This window comes from Hemiscyllium ocellatum, chromosome 14 (assembly GCF_020745735.1).
Source record: "Hemiscyllium ocellatum isolate sHemOce1 chromosome 14, sHemOce1.pat.X.cur, whole genome shotgun sequence".
Taxonomy (NCBI): Eukaryota; Metazoa; Chordata; class Chondrichthyes; order Orectolobiformes; family Hemiscylliidae; genus Hemiscyllium; species Hemiscyllium ocellatum.
In genome coordinates, this window is record NC_083414.1 from 51,192,456 (window position 1) to 51,215,109 (window position 22,654).

The 22,654-nt window shown below is 37.9% G+C and overlaps 1 protein-coding gene across 2 annotated transcripts in view; it reads right to left on the minus strand.

Moving 5' to 3' along the window:
* The window catches only part of pdzrn3b (PDZ domain containing RING finger 3b), a 307,220-nt gene that overhangs the window by 17,004 nt on the left and 267,562 nt on the right, over nt 1-22,654 (minus strand). For both annotated transcript variants that reach the window (XM_060835714.1, XM_060835713.1), the window contains exons 4-8: nt 14,620-14,873; nt 6,876-6,960; nt 2,920-3,018; nt 1,601-1,663; nt 823-924 (exon numbers count right to left, since the gene is read on the minus strand). In XM_060835714.1, coding sequence (XP_060691697.1) covers nt 823-924; nt 1,601-1,663; nt 2,920-3,018; nt 6,876-6,960; nt 14,620-14,873 — 603 coding nt within the window. The remainder of the gene's footprint in view (nt 1-822; nt 925-1,600; nt 1,664-2,919; nt 3,019-6,875; nt 6,961-14,619; nt 14,874-22,654) is intronic.

Here is a 22,654-nt window from a genome sequence, read left to right on the forward strand (position 1 = left end):
TCATTAAAGTACCACAATTGCTTCTTACCAGTTCCATGGCAGTTCCTTGCTGGATGCAAGGAGCTCAGGGGAAAGCTGCAAGAAAGCAGGATTACATCAAGATCCTAACGCATCAACCTTTCTGTAATGTTCCCAATCTGAATGATCCAGATTTTGTCTCCAATGCGCTGACAAAGTTCTACCAATCTTTGAAAACGGTTAAAAAATTTCTCAAAATGTGATAATATCCAATACGAATGCAGAGGAACTGAAGGAAAAACAATACCAGCAACTGAAATGATGGTCCCTTCATGTTGGTAAAAGGGATACATGGACTTTAGACCTACAGATAAAAGTACAAATTCAAAACCTTCACCAGGAATTTTCTCAGGGCTTCATCAGTTGACATGACTGTACCTACTACAAAATTATGGTGACTGATTGGAAGAAGCCCTCTGGTAATTCCTATTCTGCGCTCATTCCTGTTTCTTTATGAGAGGGGACCAACAACAGACATTTTACAATTGACAATTTTTACACCGCTCAACATTTTAATTATTTTTAATTAACCCTGAACTATACTAATAAAAGAAAAAGTTTGATTGTGTTTCCTGAAAATAATCTAATGCATACAATATTATGTTCATTTTTTATTTCCTCCTTAATTCTGGAGTTATTAAATATTCATTCACAACAAGTTCAACATATTGTGATCATCACAGATTTTTGCTTATGTAAGAGGGTAAATGCATGCACATTCAAGTGAGCCAAGTGGCAGTTTGCATAAAAATTGTATATTTCATTGGTGACCAATCCTTTTGGCAAAAGATTAAATTCCCTTACCTGCATCTCAGGCCGTGCCAAAAGCAGAGAAATATTCTTGCTTTCATCGCTGGTCAACAGGGCCACAGCCTCCTGTCTGTTTTGAATCTCATTACCATTTATCTACAGAAAACATAGAAACACAACTTAATTGACTTAAATATAATAAGTCTTGCCATTGAAGAGATGTAAAGTTGACCGTCAAACTGTGCAGCTTTTGACAAGTAACATAATTAATCTATCACAAATGACAGAATTCCAAAATGACTTGATTAAATAAAGTCAAAAACAAATATCTGTTTGTTCAAGTACTCTAACCTCAGTAATCCAGCAGATAATTCGAAGTGGCATTTGATGGACACATTTTTGAAAAATTACAGCACATAAAGAATGTTTGGTCTGATAATGTGGTCCACCTCAGCACAACTCCAACTCATGAATGAAAACGTAGGAGTCAGCCCCTGGCCGCTTTCCCTCACAGAAAGAAAGACAGAGATGCCAGCATATGGTGCTAGAATGGCAGAAACTACCATTTATAAGAGTAGTAATTATTTTAATAAGCACAGGACACAAAGATAGAGTTGAATTATTGTATTTATCAAACTGTCCGACTCCTTTTTGACAACATTAACAATATGTAAAATGTACCACAGCAGTCTTTGGACAATCTTTGAATATTCCTTGTAAAGTTCACTCTAAATGCATCACAATTGAACCACCACATTCAAATAACTTGTGGAAAATACAATACATATGTAAACAAAGTAGACAAACAATAGTAGAGAGAGCTGTTCTTTACCTGAATTATTCGGTCTCCTTCCCTTATGCGGCCATCTTTCGCTGCAATACTGTTGGGATCAATCTGTGAGTAAAGAGTAAATGGTAAATTTCTGTTTTAATTTTTAGATGCTATTTTGCACAAAACAGCAGTTAAGGCCTGCAGAGTAGGTGTATTGTTCATACTTCTTTGCCATGCTGTTCTGCAACTGACAATTTGTAGGTTTACCTGTTATTATTCAGATTTTGCAACTTTTTTGACAGAGAAAATAAACCTGGTAAATCAATATGAAGGTAATTATGCAGGCAAATTCATATCTTACAATTTTCTGATACCCCCTTAAATAAAGGCAGTTTTGGTTTATTTTGTAAGTTAGAAGTTCGATATGAATGAGGACATTCATTTCCTGCAACTTCATTAACAATTCTCTTGTGGGATATGGATGTCGCAGGCTCGGTCATCGTTTATTGCCTGTCTTTGGCTTCCTTTGAACTGGTGGTAGTGAGCTGCCTTCTGGAATGACTGCAGTCTATGTGCTGTGGCTGGACTCACAATGCCCTTCGTGAGGGAATTCCAGGATTTGTATCCAGCAATAGAGAAGGAACGGCAATATATTTCCAAATCAGGATGGTGAGTGACCTGGAGGGATATTAGCAGGTACCAGTCCTGCTCAGGGATTCTGACAAACAGAAAACCATGCACAACACGTTTTTATTACAATAAAATAGCTAAAGCAACTCCTTCCTCTTGTTGGTATCATTCATTTACAATGTGTTTGCTCACGTGGAACTCTGATATCAAACCTCATTGGGGAAGCCATTTTTAGCCTCTTTCAGGTAGAATTCGTATTGAATACAGCCATGTAGTACTGGTGCAGGATTTACAGAATCCTTTTGGTGTTTTGTATAATTGAGTCACATGGTCACTGCTGTGGGAGGAACAATTTAGTGTTTGATTAGATTAGATTAGGTTCCCCACGGTGTGGAAACAGGCCCTTCGGCCCAATAAGTCCACGCCAACCCAAACCCATTCCCCTACATTCACCCCCAACTAATGCACCTAACACTATGGGCAATTAGCATGGCCAATTCACCTAACCTGACATCTTTGGACTGTGGAAGGAATCCAGAGCAATCAGAGGAAACCCACGCAGACACGGGGAGAATGTGCAAACTTTGTGATTGATGCATGGAAGTGGAGTCAGGCAGGAAATAATGTTAAAACAAACCACAGGATGTTCAACAAGAAGTTAGACCCACCAGCTGCACAAGGTAAAGGAAATAATATTAAATGTAACAAAGTTAAGTGAGGACTTAGTGAATGCAATATATGCTTCTTACCTCACTTATGTATATTCCCAAGTCATCTTCGTCATCTGTTCTATAGCAAACTGTGAGACCAAGCTTGTCTTGACTGTGTAATCTGTACAAGTCTACTTCCTAATCAAAGACAAATTGAGAGAGAATTCAGCAAGGCATTTGAACCAAATTGAGACTTCTCACTCAAATTCAGATTGGATGTTCAGCTCTGGTTACAATGCTTCAGATTTAATATTCCTTCGGTTGAGTTTCTCACAATATAGTGACATTGCAAGCACTCACATGAACTTATGCACCATGCAACAAAGGTTTTGGTGGGCTTCAATCAGTTCATTCTAGTATGCCAGATTCATATACAAACTGCATTAATTCAAAGATAACTTACATGTCCATAAATTTTGTATGGCATTCAAAAATGATGTCAACAATTAATGAAAGAAAAAATGCATTTTTACCAATTTCAGATGCCTACCATTACTTGATGAGAAAGTCAGTGTTTTACTGTATCAAAATGCATTCTTTTTTTTTCAATTGCTTTCTAGTGTCTTTAAGGTAAGTCTGCAATAAATGTTGTTGAAACCTCACATTTTCAAGTAGTGACCATGGGTTAGTGTGTGGTAAAAGTCTCTTTGATATGGACTGTATTTCATTTCCTGAATCAGCTCATTACAGAAAACACCTCAGGCTTCTAAATGCATTAACCTTAAAAGGTAACAAGACTTTTGACAACTGATTTGAATTTTACCCTTTTGCATATACGTACATACATATATATCTATACTATATATATAAAATTGCACTTTTCAACATTCAATTGGTGTGAAATTTGACTTCAGCAGGGCACAAAATTTGGATATCACCTCATTATGGAAGGTGAACCTATGTAATTCTTTTAACAAGCCTAACATGTAAGAATCTGAAATTCAATGAGAATCAAAAAATATTTTTTTGCACATTATTGAAGATCCCAATAAGGATATATTTTCATTATTATTGTACTCTATGTCAGTTTAATTCAGGGTCATCTTCAAACATACATCTCTAAATCAATCTACACTGACAACCATTTATCACTAAACTTTCCTTAAAATGTCAAATTTCCAACAAAGAGGGGAAAAACAATATTGTCTGTACAAACATTGTGTGTGTGTTGGGGGCGGGGGGTGGATATCAGGCTTTAAATGAAACAACAACTTGGGACCTGGAATACAACATGTATCACTGAAACTGCGTTCCACAATGACAATGTAATGTCATGAGTGAATTGCAACTCAAGGAGTTGTAGTTAATGGGGATATGCCATGACCCTATTGAATGGTGGAACAATCTCGAGGGACTGAACAGCCTACTCCTGTTCCTACTTCTTACTGCCCCATGGTAAGAGATATCAAAATCATTTTTGCAGTCTTTAGCACATAGCACAAGAAAACTGATGCAAATACACTTGACTAGAAGGTGTGCGTACATCGCAATTGTTGATTTGGCGGTAGGTACATCACTAATTCTCGGACAGCCATCAAGAAACTGAAAAATACATTATGACAGCTCTGTATGACTGCTGTCAGGCAGAGATAGTCAAACCAGCAATCTTCTTTCTAAATGTGCCAAATTTTGCAACTTGCTCAATAAGTTCACTCTTCCATGATACTTCTGCTATTTTTACATAAGCTCGAATCAATTTGCTAAGTGTTCTTTTTTATACAGCATAAATCATTTGTAAAATGGCAAGGGAGTATTACATGAGATTCAAAATCCAAATTATTAGTGACAATGCCAACTGCTGAAATGAATGACAGTTAGGAGCCTATTAAATGGGATCGAAGTTATTGTAGCTCTGGTGATAAAGTGGTAACAATAACCCAATGGTTGGGGCTGTGAATTGCAATTTAATGATTAATCAGTGTTGGATAGTCATATTACTATCCAGCTTTCTTCATTGAACTGCAGATTATAGACAGCAGTTCAAGTTCCCATTACTTTATACTAACTATATGCAGCATTTGTGGATCCTTCATTTAAAGCGAATGTAAACAATCAATACAGTGCTTAATAACTAGTGAGCCAACAAACAAAATATATTCTGGAACCCTGACTTGGAATTTCATTGTGAATGCTTTTGTTCTCTACTATGATTGTTATGCTTCAAACGGCATATATTATATTTTAAAACAATGTTGCATTTCACAGCATTTTCTAAGTAAGCCAATCAGGTAGAATGAACCGATTTTGGAAACAATATTTCCCAATTTAATTCTTTATTGTCCTATGTCTTCTAATTCTTGTAGTTTATCCCTTTGAAGTAGCAATAGCAAATCACATTTAACTCCCCATGATTTCTGAACTATTAATTCTGCATTTAACAATGCATAATATACAATAATTTTATGTACTTGCACATGTCAAATAGATTAACTTCAGTCTGTCAACATTTTCAAGTTTTTTTTTAATGATATTGCAGGAATTGACAACTCGAGAACCCTTCATTTTAGTTTTTCATTTTTTTTAAAGGCTTATGCCAGCATTTGTTGAGTTAACTTCAACTGACTATTTTCTGTCGAGCAGATGATACAGAATTTTAAGCTAGGCAACAACATTCACATCTTATGTTAATGCCATATTATCTCTTTAGAAATACAATTTTATAAATTATAAAGGAATCTAAATGTTAGAAATAAACAATTAAAAACTACAAAAAGATATTTTGCCTATGCTTTCTGTCACTAAACTGTTGATTTAATACAGACATTTTTGTGGAAAATAGCTGTTCCTTACATTACTAACAAAACTAAATTCCATGCACGTTCATTGGAGAGAAACCCCATAAGGCTGACTTGATATTTTTCTTGCACAGTTCGACATTTCCATTACAGTAAATGGAACAAGTGTCTCTGTAGTCTGTTCAAAAGCATTTATCAACGGACAACAAAAAGTAACTGAGAAAGGTACTGGAGCTCTGCTTTGTTAGTACTTTGACCTCTCCATTGATCTTCGTCTTCAAGATTTTAACAAGCTTCTTTAGTGGCTCAAGACATACTATCAGGCCATTAAGAGTTTCCCAATGCTCAGCTGTCTGTGTCATTGTGCTGCTCACCTTTAGCCACCACACAGTATATCAAAGTCACTATTATTAATGGCCTGGCTCACATCGGCACAAAAGAATGAACAGCAAAAAGCTTCACTATTTCAAGCGTGATATTTTTCTTTTCATGTCGCATTAATTTTATAATTTAATTATTAACTGTTATAATTTCTGAGCTAATTTCAGCTGCTTTGATGTGTTGATGATATATGTTATCAAAATAGCAACTTTGAAATTAATGACCTGAAAATAGATACACTCAACTTGTTATGCAGTTAATGACTTTTGAAAGTGTACCAATTTACTGTGAAGTTAGAGTATAATGAATGCTTCACAACATAATAGGAAATGCCGAGTCAGAAGCTGAAGCTTAATCTTTCTAGAGAAGACATTATTATCAAAAGCTGCACAGAACAGGGTGGAGAATTATTAAAACTCATCACTTGCTCAAAGCATTCCATTGGTACCTTGAAGATGCAGCATACTTTAGCACCAATTTACATCCAGCTCCTCGCAATATATTCTCAGTGATGACATAATTAAAGATTCTGTTGATTATGCATTAGAAACAAGAAATTAAAAGTCTTTGTTCTGTTTTTCTTGAAGCCTTGACATGTTTTGAAGACATACGTACTTGAAATCTTTCTGTTTCAAAACAAAGTTTGTACTTTATGAAATAAATTACATATTTTCCTACCAATTATAGATCAACCATAACTGAAGATTTGCACTTAAGAATTATGATTGCATGTGGAAAAATGTTCAAGATGACTGAGTGTGAATGGCTGCATACATCAAAAAAGTATTTTACAATAAAGTGAAGAAAATCTCCCAAGTTTTAAAATACACTGTACTTGATAGGTTTTTATTCTGAATGACTTTCACAAAGCAAACTCACCTCGTATTCTAACTCTTCTCTGTCCATTTCAGTTTGCAAACCCAAGTAGTCATTTGGATCGTAATAATCCTGTCCTGATGGATGTCTACCGTGAAAACAAATGTGAATAAGATGATTCACTTCAAATTAATTTTATTCAAGTACCACAACAAAATAATTAGAAAAAATGGAAGCAACAGTAATGTAGATTTCAACACATAAAAGTCATGGAACCATTTATTTTTATTGCAATATCTTTTAACAATCAAGCAAAAGGGATTGAATTAGTCATAATCCATCCAGGCTCTAATAGCTGAGAAGGAGTTTCAGCAGTCAATCATATGTTTTGTTTTTGCGCAGTGCATATTGCATTGCAACTTATAATAAAGCGTACCCCTGTCCTCTCTAAATCATCCTGCCTGACACAGCACACATTCGCTAGCCTTTTATGAAGCAAAAAGCACAAGAACATCTTGCAAATCAATATTTATCATAAAACATGATTCAAACAAAAAGGATCTGCAGGAAACCTGACTGCTGGCATTGCCCAATAATTATACTTCCCAAACAGAACACCATGAACATTTTTTTTATTGTGTGACAGCAATTCTCGTTAATTCAGACAAAGAGAGTTGAAGTCAATGAATCTTTCAATCTCAGTGGTGTGACTCAATCCAAACTTTAGTGAAACCCTCCTAGCAGAATTGTTGATCCTTTTATATGTTTGAGACTTGGGCAGCTTTGACAGGTCTTATTATTGAGGATCCCTTAGTTGTCTTTAGAAGGTAGAGAACGGCCTTCACACTGAACTGTGTCAGTACATACCATGTTGTTGCTCCCATTATGGTGTTAGGTCACTAATTTCCCTGTGGTATAGTGAATAGGATCCAGTGCTCTCATCACTGTGCCCTGGATTTAAGACTCAGTTACAAAGTAAGGATTAACACCGCTTCTTCAAACACCACCTGCTTCGCCTGTGGCAATGTATACAACTCCATCATCATGTAAAATCATCTCAGGATCCACAACTCAGCAGTGGAAGAAAGTCATCCTTGGTCTTGAGAGACTGCCAAAAAGAACAGGTCAGGGATTCCAAGATATTGATCCAGCATATTGACTCCTCTGAAGAATCATTGTGATCATATCTAGATATAGGTTTAATACATCTCTACTGATTCATGATCAAAATCTTCTTTATGAACCAAAATAACATATCCTGAAAATTCAATTGTCTGGGTATCATGCAAATTTTGACAGTACTGACCAATTTCCTCACTGACTTTGGCATTAAAATGAATGCATTAGCAGCTTTTCTAATTCAAATTATTTTCTTTAATGCATTGGCTAGAGAAAAGCACCCAAGGTCTTTATCCTCTTTAAGTGCTATTTGCTGATTTGTTTGAGGAGAACTCCAATCCCATTATTCTGCTCCTTTTTACCACATTTCAGTATCACTTTAACATGTGACACAGTACCTCTGTCTGTGCTGAACCAATGTAACTTCAATCAAATGTGAAGTACAACTCTTCCAGCTTTGTGGCCTGCACTATTAGAGCTACTGAAAGAATCTCTTCATAGGTCTGCTTTATCAAACAGTATGTTATACTGAACAACTCAGCATGTCCTGCAGTGGTAATGCATTATCAATGGTCAGCTTTTCTGTTCTTTGTAAGAAAAGCTGGAAACTTTTCCCACACTTATAAAAATACTTTTTAGATCAATCTTTGTACAAACATTTCTATTTAAGATTTGTTTCACTGTCAAATATATGGTGAATGCATGTTGTGCAATTTTGTAATAATTAATAATTATTAACATAATTTAATATAACTTGCAAATTTAAAAAATAAACATTAATTGCTGACAAAGAATCACCTATACATACAGCATTTTTTGTTTGGTACCATGTTTTAACTTTTGTGTGGAATCAAATGCTGACCACATAAGCTTCAATATAACAGGACCGTCAGCATTAGGGAGCAAAATTCACACCAGGGTATTGCCGTCATCCAGGATGTCATTAAATTAGCTCTTGTACTTTGCCTGGCTCAGTATCTTTTCCAAATCAGTGGTACATTAATGTTTCCATGAGTTGTTTAAATGAAATTACTTAACAAGCTGACAGATCTTAAAAATTGTATCCTTGGAACCATTATGGAGAGAGAAATCTTTAAAATATCCCACTCTTACCTGCAATTTTGGAAATACTATGCTGAATATTGATTAACAGTTTCATAAAAAGTTTAGCTTTTGATGCATATACTTGCGTGAGTATAGCTTTTCTTCTGAAATCTCTCAGAAAACAATTTACAAGTTGTGAGAAAACACTGTGACCAACTTGACTGTGTCGTGTTGAATGCAGTCTTGCATATTTGTTGTGTTATTTTTGTTTAATCACTAAATGTCAACTATATTTCAGGTCCTGGTGAGGCAGAATTACTGATCCCAACAACATGAGAAAAAAAAAGTACAACAAATGATATGGTCACTGAGAAATTCCTGATTAATAAGGGGTCCACTTTAAGTATTTCAGCCTTCCCCACTGCTGGACAAATGAATTCCAATTTGTTCTGAATGACCAGAAATATGCAAAAGAAAAACCAAGGTGATGACGAGAGTCTAGAGACAGTATGTTCCTGCTAGGTAAAGGACAAGGCTGAATGACCAGAGAAATTGGGGTTTTCATCAAGAACAAGAAGCAGCATAAGTCAAGTACACACAGCAGGGACTGAGTGAATCCCTGGGTGAGTATAAAGGCAGGAAGAATATACTTAATAGGGAAATCAGGAGGGCAGATAGGGGACCAGCGGTAGCTTTGGCAAATAGGATTAAGGAGAATCCAAAGGGATTCTACTAATACATTAAGGACAAAAGAGTAACTAGGGAGAGAATAGGGCCCCTTAAAGAATGGCAAAGCAGCCTATGTGTGGAACTGCAGGAGATATGGTGATACTAAATGAGTATTTTGCACCAGTGTTTATGGTGGAGAAGGATATGGAAGACAGAGCATGTGGGGAAATAAATAGTGACATTTTGAAAAATACTCATATTAAAGAGGTGGTAGTGCTGGATGAAAATGCATAAAGGTGGAGTGCAGGTTCATAGTTCATGAAAGTGGAGTCACGGGTAAACAGGATAGTGAAGGTGGTGTTTTGTATGCTTGCCTTTATTGGTCAGTGCATTTAGTGTCGGAGTTGGGTGGTCACATTGCAGTGTAAAGGACATTGATTAGATCACTTTTGGAATACTTATGTAATTCTGATCTCTCAGACATTGGAAGGACATTGTGAAACTTGAAAGGGTTCAGAGCATAGTTACAAGGATGTTGCCAGGGTTGGAGAGTTTGAGCTAAAGGGAGAGGCTGAATAGGCTCGAGTTATTTTCCCCGGAGCATCAGATGCTAAGGGGTGACCTTATAGTGGTTTATATAATTATGAGGGGTGCGGAAAGGGTGAATAGCTAAGGTATTTTTCCCAAGGATGGTGAGTCCAAAACTAGAAGGCACAGTTTTAAGATGAGAGGAAAAGATTTAAAAGGAACCTAAGGGGCAACTTTTTCATGCAAAGGATGGTGCGTGTATAAAACGACCTAGGTGGGTACAATAACAACAGTTAAAAGGCATCTGGATGGGCATATGAAAAGGAAGGGTTTGGAGAGATATGGGCCAAATGCTGGCAAATGGGACTACATTAATTTAGGACATCTGGTCGGCATGGACGAGTTGGACTGAAGTGTCTTTTTACACGCTGTACAACTCTATGACTAACTGATCTTGAAAGTGTATCACTCGTCAAGTCCATTCCTCAACATCAGATCTTGCTTCAAACTAAACATGCGTAAGGCAAATCTCAGTGAACAGTCATTAAACAGAATTGCCTTTTTTCACAAAGCATTGTAAATTTTGAATGAAGTCAGTGACCGTTCTTGGGGCCATGTGGTTCTCCTTGTTCCAAGAGGTTTCGTTTACATTCAAAATTCAACTTGGTCTTTTAGAAGTAAAATCAAATTAAGAAAAGGAAATGTTTAGATTTTCTTGCAATGTATTTTGTCTGACTCTCTACCATTTCATAATTGTAGAAAATGTCAAATAGTTGTCTCACGGATGCAACTGACTGGCATTGACATAATTAGTTAATGTCAAAATTTAACTTCTATTCCTTTTCATTGTAAACCAAAGCAACATTCACAAGAACAGTTTCAAAAAACAGACATATGTATTGTGGAACAGTTTGAAAATAAATTTTAAAATAAATAAATAAGTGCATACACTTGAAATAAATTTTGTTTATTAATTAGAAGTGTTTCCAAAATTGCAGCTAAGAGTACGATATAATTTTAAAGAATTCTCTCTCTATAGTGACACAAATTTTACTAGCCTCATTCAATTTTGCTCCCCAAATTATGGGTCTCCTGTTATGTGAAAAGAAATTGAAAATGCTGTATATATTTAACAATACATAAAATTGAGGACTGTAACTTTTTAAAATCTGAAATGATAAATGGCGCTTATAAATTTTGCTCTTTCCTCAGTGAAATCTGTTCAGAAATGACTAGAACATACACTCACATGCTTCTGAGCATTTATACTATTAGCACTGAAAGCTAAAAGATCAATTTTCATCACCTTGCAATATATGTTTGGAAGGGAAATCCAGGAGGGAATATAATACAAATGATATAAGGCTGCAATATAAACCTATAAAACAGTTAGTATGATTAATGCTTTTCTATCCAATTTTCAAAGCCTTTAAGAATGGATAGTGGATGAGAAAATAAATATTCTTTTGCAAAAATATATTGAAAGGTCATTATACAGTATGGCTACATGAGATGTTGTACTTCACTATTTGTTATTCCTTGAGATACCTAAATATGCCAAATATTTAATCTTTGGTATTATTGATACACTGAGCAGATAAGTCAAGAAATAAATAGATACAAGCGCACTTCTGTAAAGCTGGTTTTAAATTAATGACATATTGATATTCTATTTAGTCCTCTCCGAGTAGGTCTCATACTTAAGGATGAAAACTAAAGAAGCCATGTGTCCCATTGATAGTAAATGTTTATTCATACATTCCAACTCAACCAAACATTCCAACTCAGGATTTTCTTAATAGCTGATTTTTGTTTGCCGAATTAATTGATCATAACTCCCATTGTCAAAGCTACATTGGAGAAAATGCCCATTACCAACAGAAAGAAATGTGGGCAGTTTTCACAATGTACCTCTGAAATGATCCATGGCAACTTAGAATAATTCAGGATATGGTTGGGCATAGTGAATGCTTACTTGGGCTAATGGTTTCTCATGCGATGTTTTGAATGAGTTATTGGACAGCAAAAGCGGAAATATTAACATGCTTGACTCCCTTTAATTTTGTACTGTGTATTTTATCTGTGAAACACTGACCCAGAATTAGCAGATGTAATGACGGCTTACATATCAACATTGGCAACAACACTCTGAAACGGAGAGTGTACTTTGACACCTGCATCTGCAGAATTAAACATGGAAATCCAGTCACTGGTATCAGTGATTTGCCTGCTCCTCTCCTGAAGCAGATCTGGTAGGTTAAATTTGAGCAACAGTTTGATTTGATGGAAACCTCCTGTTTTTACAAGTTCATGGTTAAAGGTTACACCTTGTTGAATAAGGTGCAACTGGGTTTTGAAGGGCACAAATTTAGATCAGAGTAATTATGCAGATGGTTGCACAGTGGTAATGTCACTAGATTAGAAATTCAGGTGTTCACGCTCATATTCTGCGAGAATGGGCTCAAATTCCACCACAATAGTTGGTGGAATTTATATTCAATTCTTTAAAATTATCAAATTAATAGGTAGTCTTGGTATGGTAAACAGGAAACTGATCAATTGGGTTAAAAATCTATTTGGTTCACACATGTACTTTGAACAACAAATCTGCTGGCCTTTCCTTGTCTGACCCATATGTGATTCCAAACATCTTGTGATGTGGCTGACTCTCAACTGCTGTCAAGAGCAAATTAGGAACAAACATCAAATGTTGGCCTTGCCAATACCATCCACAAACCCATGAATGGCTAAATTTTTAAAGATTTCTATCTAAAAGTTGCTTTCTATTTGCAAGGGGGCAATATTTTCAAGTGAAAGGCTGGATATTTAGAGGGGATTTGAGGGAAAACATTTTCATCCAGAGGGTGGTGGGAGTCTGGAATGCACTGCCTGCAAAGATGGTTGAGGCAGGAAACCTCATCACCTTGAACAAATACTTGGATAAGCACTTGAAGTATGATAACATTCAAAGCTATGGGCTTAGTGTGGCAAGTGTGACCAGTGTAGGTAGTAGTATACTTTTGGCAGGACAGACTTGATAGGCCAAAGGCCTGCTTCTGCACTGTATGATCCTATGATAAAATGAAAACTCCTGTGTAGTTCCAATGTTTATCCTGCTCTCTATAAAATTATTAAAAAGTGAAGATGAATTGTTGCCTCTTAGTTCCTGATTTGCTAACCCTGAAAATCTTTAAATCAATTCTCTGTTTAAACCTCTTCATGACATCAGTGTTGTTGGATGTCTGAGATCCTTGTAGCTGACTCTGGAATAAAATATATGCCAGGAAAAATGAAATCCATATCACAGAGAATGGTAGGTGTCTGGGCAGCTTTCTTCAAAGCCAACCTCCTTGAGCAGTGAACTATAGCAGGGATTGTCAGGCTGGTGCTGCTACTGCATTAAATAAGATCCAAAACGGAATTTGGGCCTCTGGGCTCTTTGGCAGAGCAGGGCAATTCATCCTACTCCCTCATTCTTTCCTTAAACCTCCGTAACTCTTTCTCTTGCAAGTGCTTATTCAATTCTCTTTTGAATGTTACTATTGCACCTGCTCCCACTGTGCTTTTGCACATGCTTTGGGCAAATGTTGAATTTCCGAGTATGTAATCTTTCTGAAGAGTGCTTGGGTTTTTTTTTCCCTTGACTCAGCACTGCCATGTTAAGGTGAAACATTAATTCATGGGAACTGATCAAAAGCAAGAGGAGCAAATTTTTAATAGATGGTGGTTCGCGTGTGGAATGAACGTCCTGAGGAAGTGGTGGATGTGGGTACAATTACAATATTTAAAAGGCATTTGGATAACTACATGAATAGGAAATGTATGGAGGAATAAGGGCCAGGAGCAGGCAAGGCAGGTGGGACTAGTTTAGTTTCGGTTTATGTTCAGCATGGATTGATTGGACCAAAGGGTCTTTTCCGTGCTGCATGATTCTATGACTCTATGTGCTGCAGTTAAACAACACAATAGAATTCCATGCTTTCAAAACAAAAGACTTACATATATTCAAGTTATCTGATATAATTGACTAAAAAAATCAACCAAGTTGAAACTATTTTTTCAAAATAATACATGCTGGCATTTTAAGTAATAGTTGTAAAACAAACTGTGAAGATTAGACCATAAATTATTGTCCACCTTCAATAAAATCTAATATTACGGAACACCTCCGGGGCTCTCGAAAATAATTAATAGGTTTCCAACTAAGTCATACTGGTGGTGGGTTTTACATGATTTAAATTAGTTCGAGATACCGATTTGAATAGCACTACCTCCAGACCAGCAAACTATCTTAAATCTATGCTCTTTTACACATAATTATACCTAAGCTAACAGTTCATGGTTCAACTTAATTGTACACATCAGAACAACTTGAAAACATTATTTTGCTCCTTACCTCAGATAACAATAATAAAAATTATGATAATAATAATAAACATAAACTTACTCTTCAGGCAAAAGGTATTGGTCTAGTACCACGACTGGTGGAGTAGGTGGTCTTATTTTAGCCAGTGTCATGATGTGTTCAAAAGTGATGTCTGTCTGAGTGCCCATATCTACCAGCTGACATTCGTGAGATGCATTAATCACTTTTGTCCGCGGAGTTCTTCGCAATACTTGTACGACAATGGGTTCTTTGGCTGTTCTGAAAGCTTCTACTGCCTGCTCATGGGTTGCTCTGGATAGGTCCTTACCATTAACCTGTCAAGCAAAATATCAAAATCATGAATACATGATAAAATTCTTTCTGTACCAAGAAACCACATACATGCAAGATATGTGGCTGACAAATACCATTACAATAGGGGCTTTTATATTCTATTTTTTATATATTTTATATTCTATTGCTATGCGTTGTGTAAAGTGACAATTCATTTGTGGTTAAACATCTGCATTTCACTCAAGACATAACTATAATCTGACATGCTCTAGCAAAATCAACTTTCATCAATATTTGTGATTTTCCACATTGCAGTAAATGTATTTTTACACATTATATCTATGCCAAGAAATGAAACACAATGATCAATAATTTTATGGAGAGCATTCAATACAAGTGATAAATCATGGCAAGCTGCTCTTTAGACTGAGAGAACAAATGTAAAATGATGATAAATGGACCTACAACTTAATTATATTGAAGGGCCTTTTCAAGTTGTAAAATGAGGTATAAAAAACATTGCAACCAAGAAACTGGATTAAAATACAGATTCTCACTACTTTTTTTGTTGAAGAAGCTTCAATGTAGAATGACATAGTACAGCTTTTTAGTTCACTGTGCTTAAGTTGTCTTATTTTGATAGAGCTAACCAGTTAATTCCTGCAAATTACTGCAGATGCTGGAATCTCTACTGGAAACAAAGAGTGTTGGAGATCACAGCGAGTCAGGCAGCATGGGAGAAATAGCAAACTAACGTTTGAGATAGTGCCTTTTAGGTCACAACAACTTGCAAGTGCAAACAAGTTTTCTCATGTCACCTCTGGCTCATAATTCAATGGCCTTAAATTTGTCATCTCAGGTTACTGACTCTTCTGCTACTGGAAACAAGTTTTCCTCATTCACTCAAAACAGTTAAGAATTTTCAGCAACTCTTTCAAATTGTCTGTTAACTTTCTCTGTTCCGATGAGAACAAACTCAGCTTCTTGACTTTCTTCACTCAGCTGAAGTTCCTTGTCCTTATTATCAATGCAGTAAATCTCTTCTGTACCATGTCAAGGCCTAGGTATCCTTCCTAAACTACAGTTCCTAGAATTGAACACTATACTGCTCCTTTGGCATCATCGTATACTTTATAAAGGATTACCATAATTTTCAGACTGCTTTATTTTATTCGTCTATTACTAAAACCAAGGATTACTTATGCATTTCAATAACTTCCTAACTTTACACACTTACACACTTGCAGCTATCTTTCTGTTCCTACAGTCCCTGACGTTTCACCATTTAGTTCATATTTATTGTCCTCTACCTACCAAAATGTACCACTTCATATTCCCCTGAATTAAATTTTGATTGCTGTGTCTCTACTTATTTCACTGATCTTCGTCCTTGTGAATTCTTACAATCCTACTCATTGCTTATTACATATTTCTGACTTTTGTCTCATGTTAAAACATTGAAATTGCATTCTGGATAGCCAAATCCAAAAGAGAAGTGGTTCCAACATTGACCAGTGGGCCATTCTACCGTGTATCTTCTTCCACTGTGAAAAACTGCTTAGCATTACTTTCTACTTTATCTCAGGGACACAATCTGTATCCAGTTTGCAACTGTCTCTTTAATCCCACAGGCTTCAATTCTGCTGACAAACCTGAAAATTTATACACATAATATTAACCACACTATCTTTATCAAGCCAAGTCTTTGCTTCAAACAACTTGATCAAGCGAACCACAATTTGCCTGTATTAAATATACTAATGGTTTCAAATACTCTCAACACTTTTCTCTTTCACAAGATCCACAGTATATTTTAGCCACTCTTAGTCAAGATACATGATCTTTACCGCATTACAGTGATTCTCCAACACTCTTGCTTTCTTCATTCTTTCAGAACCCTCAGCTCTATTAAAGTATCTAGTTGCTTCCTGCAAAAAAAAATCTTGACCTGAGCCTTAAACAAATTTCTTAATAATTTATTCTTTTGGATGAATGGTGAGACAGAAAGTTAAGGATAGCTGCCTTCCTGGTCTGAGAGAAGAGTCATAAATAATGAAGGAGATGAAGTTTATTGCACTACAGTTAGATGAATATGATCCACATCACAGGGAGCACACTGGCCTCAGTTCAGTCACTTCACTCTCTGACTGAGCCCCAGTGATGTCATCACAGAGCATGCTGCTCAGTGCACTCAATCAAGTGTTAATCCTTTCAGGATATAATACAGCACATTCCAGCATTGTGTCACTGTCTTTGTAGCGAAACCTTGTTGACACCTGTCAGTTTGTCTCAACTGTGACTTAAGCATTGTCTGAGGGACAGAGCTCCGAGTGCCAAGGGTTGAACTTAACGACTGCAAACCTTTCAGTACGAACTTAACAAGAGCTTCTGCACTTGTAACAATTCTCGGAGACAGATTCATGAAAGGTTAGACCTCTGGCTGCACTGTGATGGTCATTTAATATAGCGGGAAAAAAATCAAATCATTCTTCAAGAAATAGAGTGATCTTTTGGAGATTTTGATCCCAGAAGCTTTGTTTATTTGAGTGTGTACAACACCACCATGGTACATGACCTTTCTTCTAATCCACAATTAATTAATCAGAGTGCAGTTGCTCTTTAATGACAATTTGAAATACGCAAAACAGACCCTCAATTAATTTTTCAAATCTCAATTTCATCTCTTTGAAAACTATTTGTAAAAATGGTTCTAACTCACTAGTTCAATGACAAATTACCCAAAGCCTTCCATACAGAAATGTAATAAGTGACCTTTTAAAAACCATTATTAAGAATGTCATTGGCAGAACGTTCCCATTTTCGGTGGAGGTGCTTTGTTGAGTGAGATTCATGGCACCGAGTCCAACCTGGCTAAGAGCTACCATTCGTACACAATCAGGCTCTGAAGCTTCACTCTCAGGGAAGCGGCTGGCCACAGTGAAAGAGGTGCTTGCTTCCCCTGAGACTTTTGGCGTACATGCCAATGGTGCCATATTTAAAGCCCAGCAACATACCATGTCTGACACTGCAAACCCTCACTCCATGGTGCTCGAGCCTCTACAGTCAGGTCATGGCTCATGCATAGGAAAGCCCATTCCCTGATTCCAGACAGGGACCTGGAAGTCTTCATAGGTGGTGTAGAGGAGGGCAACTAACTGTGTTAGGAGTCCGCACCATCAGATCCAGGCAGCCAGGAAACAAATCCAAGCCCAGGACAATGCAATGTCCCAGGTGAAGCAGGATGACCAGTAGTTTAGGAAGAGGGACAATGATCTTTATTGTACCAGAAGGATAAGAACCACCATCTTCTATCTGCTGCCTGACACTCATAGGGTCACCACTCTAACTTTGCCACTGCACATGCACCTCACCCAAAGGTCAGGAACTCTCCAACTTTAGCATTATAGCTCTGATCCACCTACACGTCAAACTGCCAACTCTGCCTGCCATCTGCACTTCCCACTATCTCACTGGGACCAAGACTCCTGATCCTGCATTAACACCAACTGTTTTTCCATCCACTGTCATCATATTCAGTTGCCCCACTTTGCCTCAATTCAGGAAAAAATGTCCCACAGATGGGTGAAAGGGTCCAGAACCACAAGGGGTTGGCACGCTTCAGCCTCCTCACTCCCTACCGGGAGAAAGGTAGCCAGAGTCACTCACATGGAGGTGGATAGAATTCAGTCACCAGCCAACCCAGTCAGCTGCATTCTGCTGTGCTGCTTCAGATTAACACAGTGCCAACTGATTTTGAATCTGCACAAGCTTTCATTCTCTTCAACTCTGAGTTCACTCTTCTCTTATACAGGAACACCGTGGCACACAGTGAATCTCTACCGTGGAGACATCAGTAACAGAGTGCCTCAGCTCTACCTTCACCTCTTGAGGAGGAAGTCATTGAACTTTCAGTGGATACACTGGTAAGAATTTCACCTGCACCCTCCACCACCTCGGTGGGTACTTTCTCTACGTTTGACTCAGGAGCAAAATTTGATGAGTGCATCATTGATATATCTCTGCTGTTGGCTGAAGAAATAAATGCTCCAGGTCTCTGACACTCAGAGTGCTGCTGGAGACAGGCAGTTTTGTCAGAAGCATTAGTTAAGTTGGATCAACGAATAGGGGGTAAATCAACATTACTGGGGCTGTGCTGGCTCTGGTATGCATGTGATTGGCTGGTTCTGTGACTGTCATTGAAAGCCAGGACCCGCACACACTGTGCCTGCCACATACGCATATGGACGCACACTTTATCACACCAGCCATAGGTGCTCAGCATTAACGGGAAGTGCAAGAGGAAGATGAGGGACTTTGACCTTATTCCAAGTGTCCCTTGCTGTTGATATTTCTTTTGATCAATGTCCTGATTTTCAAACTGAGAAGATTGTTGTTGTTCTCTCATTTTGTCTGCCTGTAGAATATTGCCTTCTTGTCAGCTCCTGTTGTGAAGGGCATAGCATGCTATGATGATGCAGTGCACAGCCTCCACCACAGTGGTCCACACATTCAAATCTCATCGAATGGTCTGCTCCATCAGGGCCTTGGTGCAAGTGTGAACAGCACTGTAACTTTGCTTTGCTTCAGTCTCAGGGTTTGGTAATGGTGTCATGCAAAATATTTGGCTGTGGTAGCTTTTGCTTTCCAGCAGCCATCCCTGTATGGCCCAAAGGCATTAGAATGAGACAGTAAACGACAGCTTCTCTATTACATAATTTTGGCAGTTCCCACAACAGCTGGCACCAATCTTCAGAATGTGGCTGCGATTGTCACAGAAAAGCAGTACAATGTTGAAGTGGAAATGTTTTTCTGCTGAGCTGTGCAGGCTAGTAATTGGACATTGTCAAAGCAATGTGAGTTTAGTTGAGTAAAGCTAATGATGATGAAGAACTCCACTGCCCGGAATGTTCCACTTCTCACCTTGGGGGGTGGGAGCAATAAATGACTGTGCTGTAGAGGAAATGGCATGTGTCATCTCAGATACAGTTGGCGGGTCCCCCAGATTTGGGAGATGCCACATAGGTTCATGAGCTGCTCCTTGAAATAAGCTTCTCTGGCAGACAATTTCAGGGCAGGCGTAGCCTCAATATGCACTGGATAGGACCCAGTTTTTCTGAGCAAAGGTTCTACTCCAACAGATTTCACCATTGGGTGATGATGGGCCAGGGCAACCTTAAACTGACACTGAAGCTTCGCAAACTCCAAGCTGACTTGGCAGGATACCCTCGAGTAACCGTGGTCCATTGCTGCAGGACTGATGTCTCCACAGCACCCCAAATGACAAACCTGTAATCCTTGGACTGGGTGGATTATGGTCCTATCCCTGGACGCTTGGAGGACCAATTACCTGAATTTCTGTGGCCTACTGACTGACCACAGTTCCTCTTGACCCCACTTTGACATTCACATAGGGCCATCTGCTTGAAGCACACGCAATGTGTATGCTGTGTGATGCTGCAGTTGTGACACTCATGTTGCTATATGGTGATACATATACCCCGAGACTGGTTAGTGCTTCCCACTGTCACAAGCTGCCTGTGTCTCCATCTGTGCTGAAAAGCATGGCAAGACACAGAAGTTGGAATGAGTGCAGGTACCTGACATTGTGCAGAAGAAAGCAGTTGCACAATGGTCAGCACAAGCATTTGTTGAGCTGCAGCCAGTAGAAACCTGCTCCGATTTACACATTGGGGACTTCCTAGTTTCTTGGTGACAGAGAGGCGAATTGCAATGTGGCATAGAAATATGATGTATTGAGACATTCAAAGGAGAGATTCTGAAGTTACTACGTATGATTTACGGGGAAAATTGGAAATGTTGTCCTGATGTCAAGAATCTGGTCCTTCATTCTCACTGTATTTTAATACCTTTCTCGTGCCTGCTTATGCCAAACCGGGAGGTGAACATTTCTTCTATTGTTATCCTCTACTACATCGCAGAGGGTCACAATGATGATCAGGAGTGCCTATTTCCGCGAGTGTCTACATGTCTGCTTTTGTCAGAGTTATCACTCACTTCGCAATCTAAACCAGTCTTATTTCTTAATCTCATCACTTACACATTTTAAAATTCAGAAAGAATAAGTGAAGTTGCATTTGTTTATATGTGATAATACTACTATCAGAGCTGATTCCCATTCAGTTTTGAGGTCATCAGTGCAGGATACAACTCAGAATTAACTTAATGGCAGAATTATCCTCATAGTTGCTTCGACCTGCTCCAGTTGCACATTAAGGCACTTCTTAAAACCAACTGTATGACTAAGCTTTCCGCTGTTTGGCCTTGTGTATTTTGTCTGGTGGCACTTGGATGTGCATTGGATGAGTTCTCATGATACATTGTTATTTTATCATCTAACATGGCAAGGGAAATACCAAAATAATCCAGTATTGCATGCACCTTATATGGTGAAGATTACAATATCTTTACTTTCATTTATTGTTTTTACACATTTCAACAGAATTTCCATGATCAATATCACATATTGGAGGACTGAGGGTTAAATATGATGTGAAGAAGCTGAGCAGGATAGAATGTCTGCTCAAAATAGACCCACGAAGCTCAACTACTTTGGTAAAGGATGATACAAGTTGTCAAGAAGGTGGATTGAACAGAATCAGATGACAGCATGCAATTGGGATAGAAATTGGTAATGATAAGAAGAACGAATAGCAATTGGGAACTGCTATCAGCCACACGTTCAAGCTGAGCGGGTAGATAGCCAGCCGTTCAGGCAAGTAAGACAGGCTGCAAGAATTCAAAATGGGATAATCACAGGGGATTTCAATATCCCTGAGGTAAAGTGGTCTGATAAGCGATAAACAGAGAAGCAATTTCCTACGTGTAACTGGTGACGACTTCTTAATGCAATATTTCAGCAGAATACTGGAGCTTGGGATCTGGAAGCTTTCGGTTTCACTAGCATGCACAAGTGAAATGGCATTATTTATTATTGAGGACTGATTTATGTGGGGAAAAAAATAATTAGTGCATATTCTGATTGTTTGCACTACTTCTGAAATATGTTTCTCGAAACCCTCCTCCAGGTGGTTTACCTGGATAACCCAACTCAGGTACATTTCCTGCATTTACACCAACTTGCATCACAAGAAAATGCAAACATTAGTTGTTTACAAGGAATTGAACAGATGAGATATCCTGCTCTTTAGGGAAAAGTGCAATACTCTGGTTTAAACAATTAAGGACTCAATAACGTAAGAAGTTCATCTGAGTGGCAAAAAAAAGTTGCCAATACTAAGAGTGAAATGTTTCCTGAAAGTTTGAGGCAAATTACTGGAGTATCTGTGGTGAATAGAATGCTGAGTGCCAACGATGTTAAGCCAAATTGCAATGAAACCAACAGAGTCAGTGTTTTTCAATAAGAAATACTGCCAGTTACATGTGGCCACAAGGACATAGCTTGTGACTTTTTATTTGACAGACTGTTCTTTTGTCATTTATACAAATGATTTGCTTGTGAATATAGGAGTTATGATTAGTACGTTTGCAGATGACACCAAAATTGGGGATGTGGTGGACTGTGAAGAAGGTTATCTCAGAGTGCAACAGGACCTTTATCAGATGGGCCAATGAGGGGAGTGGCTGATGGAGCTTAATTTAAATAAATGCAAGGTGCTGCTTTTTGGCAAGACAAATCAGGGCAGGACTTATACACTTAATAGTGAGGTCCTGGGGAGTGTTTTTGAACAAAGAGCCTTGGAGTGCAGATTCATAGCTCCTTCAAAGTGGAGTCACAGATAGACAGGGTAGTGAAGAAGGTATATGGTACACTGTTTTTATTGGTCAGTGCATTTAGTGTAGG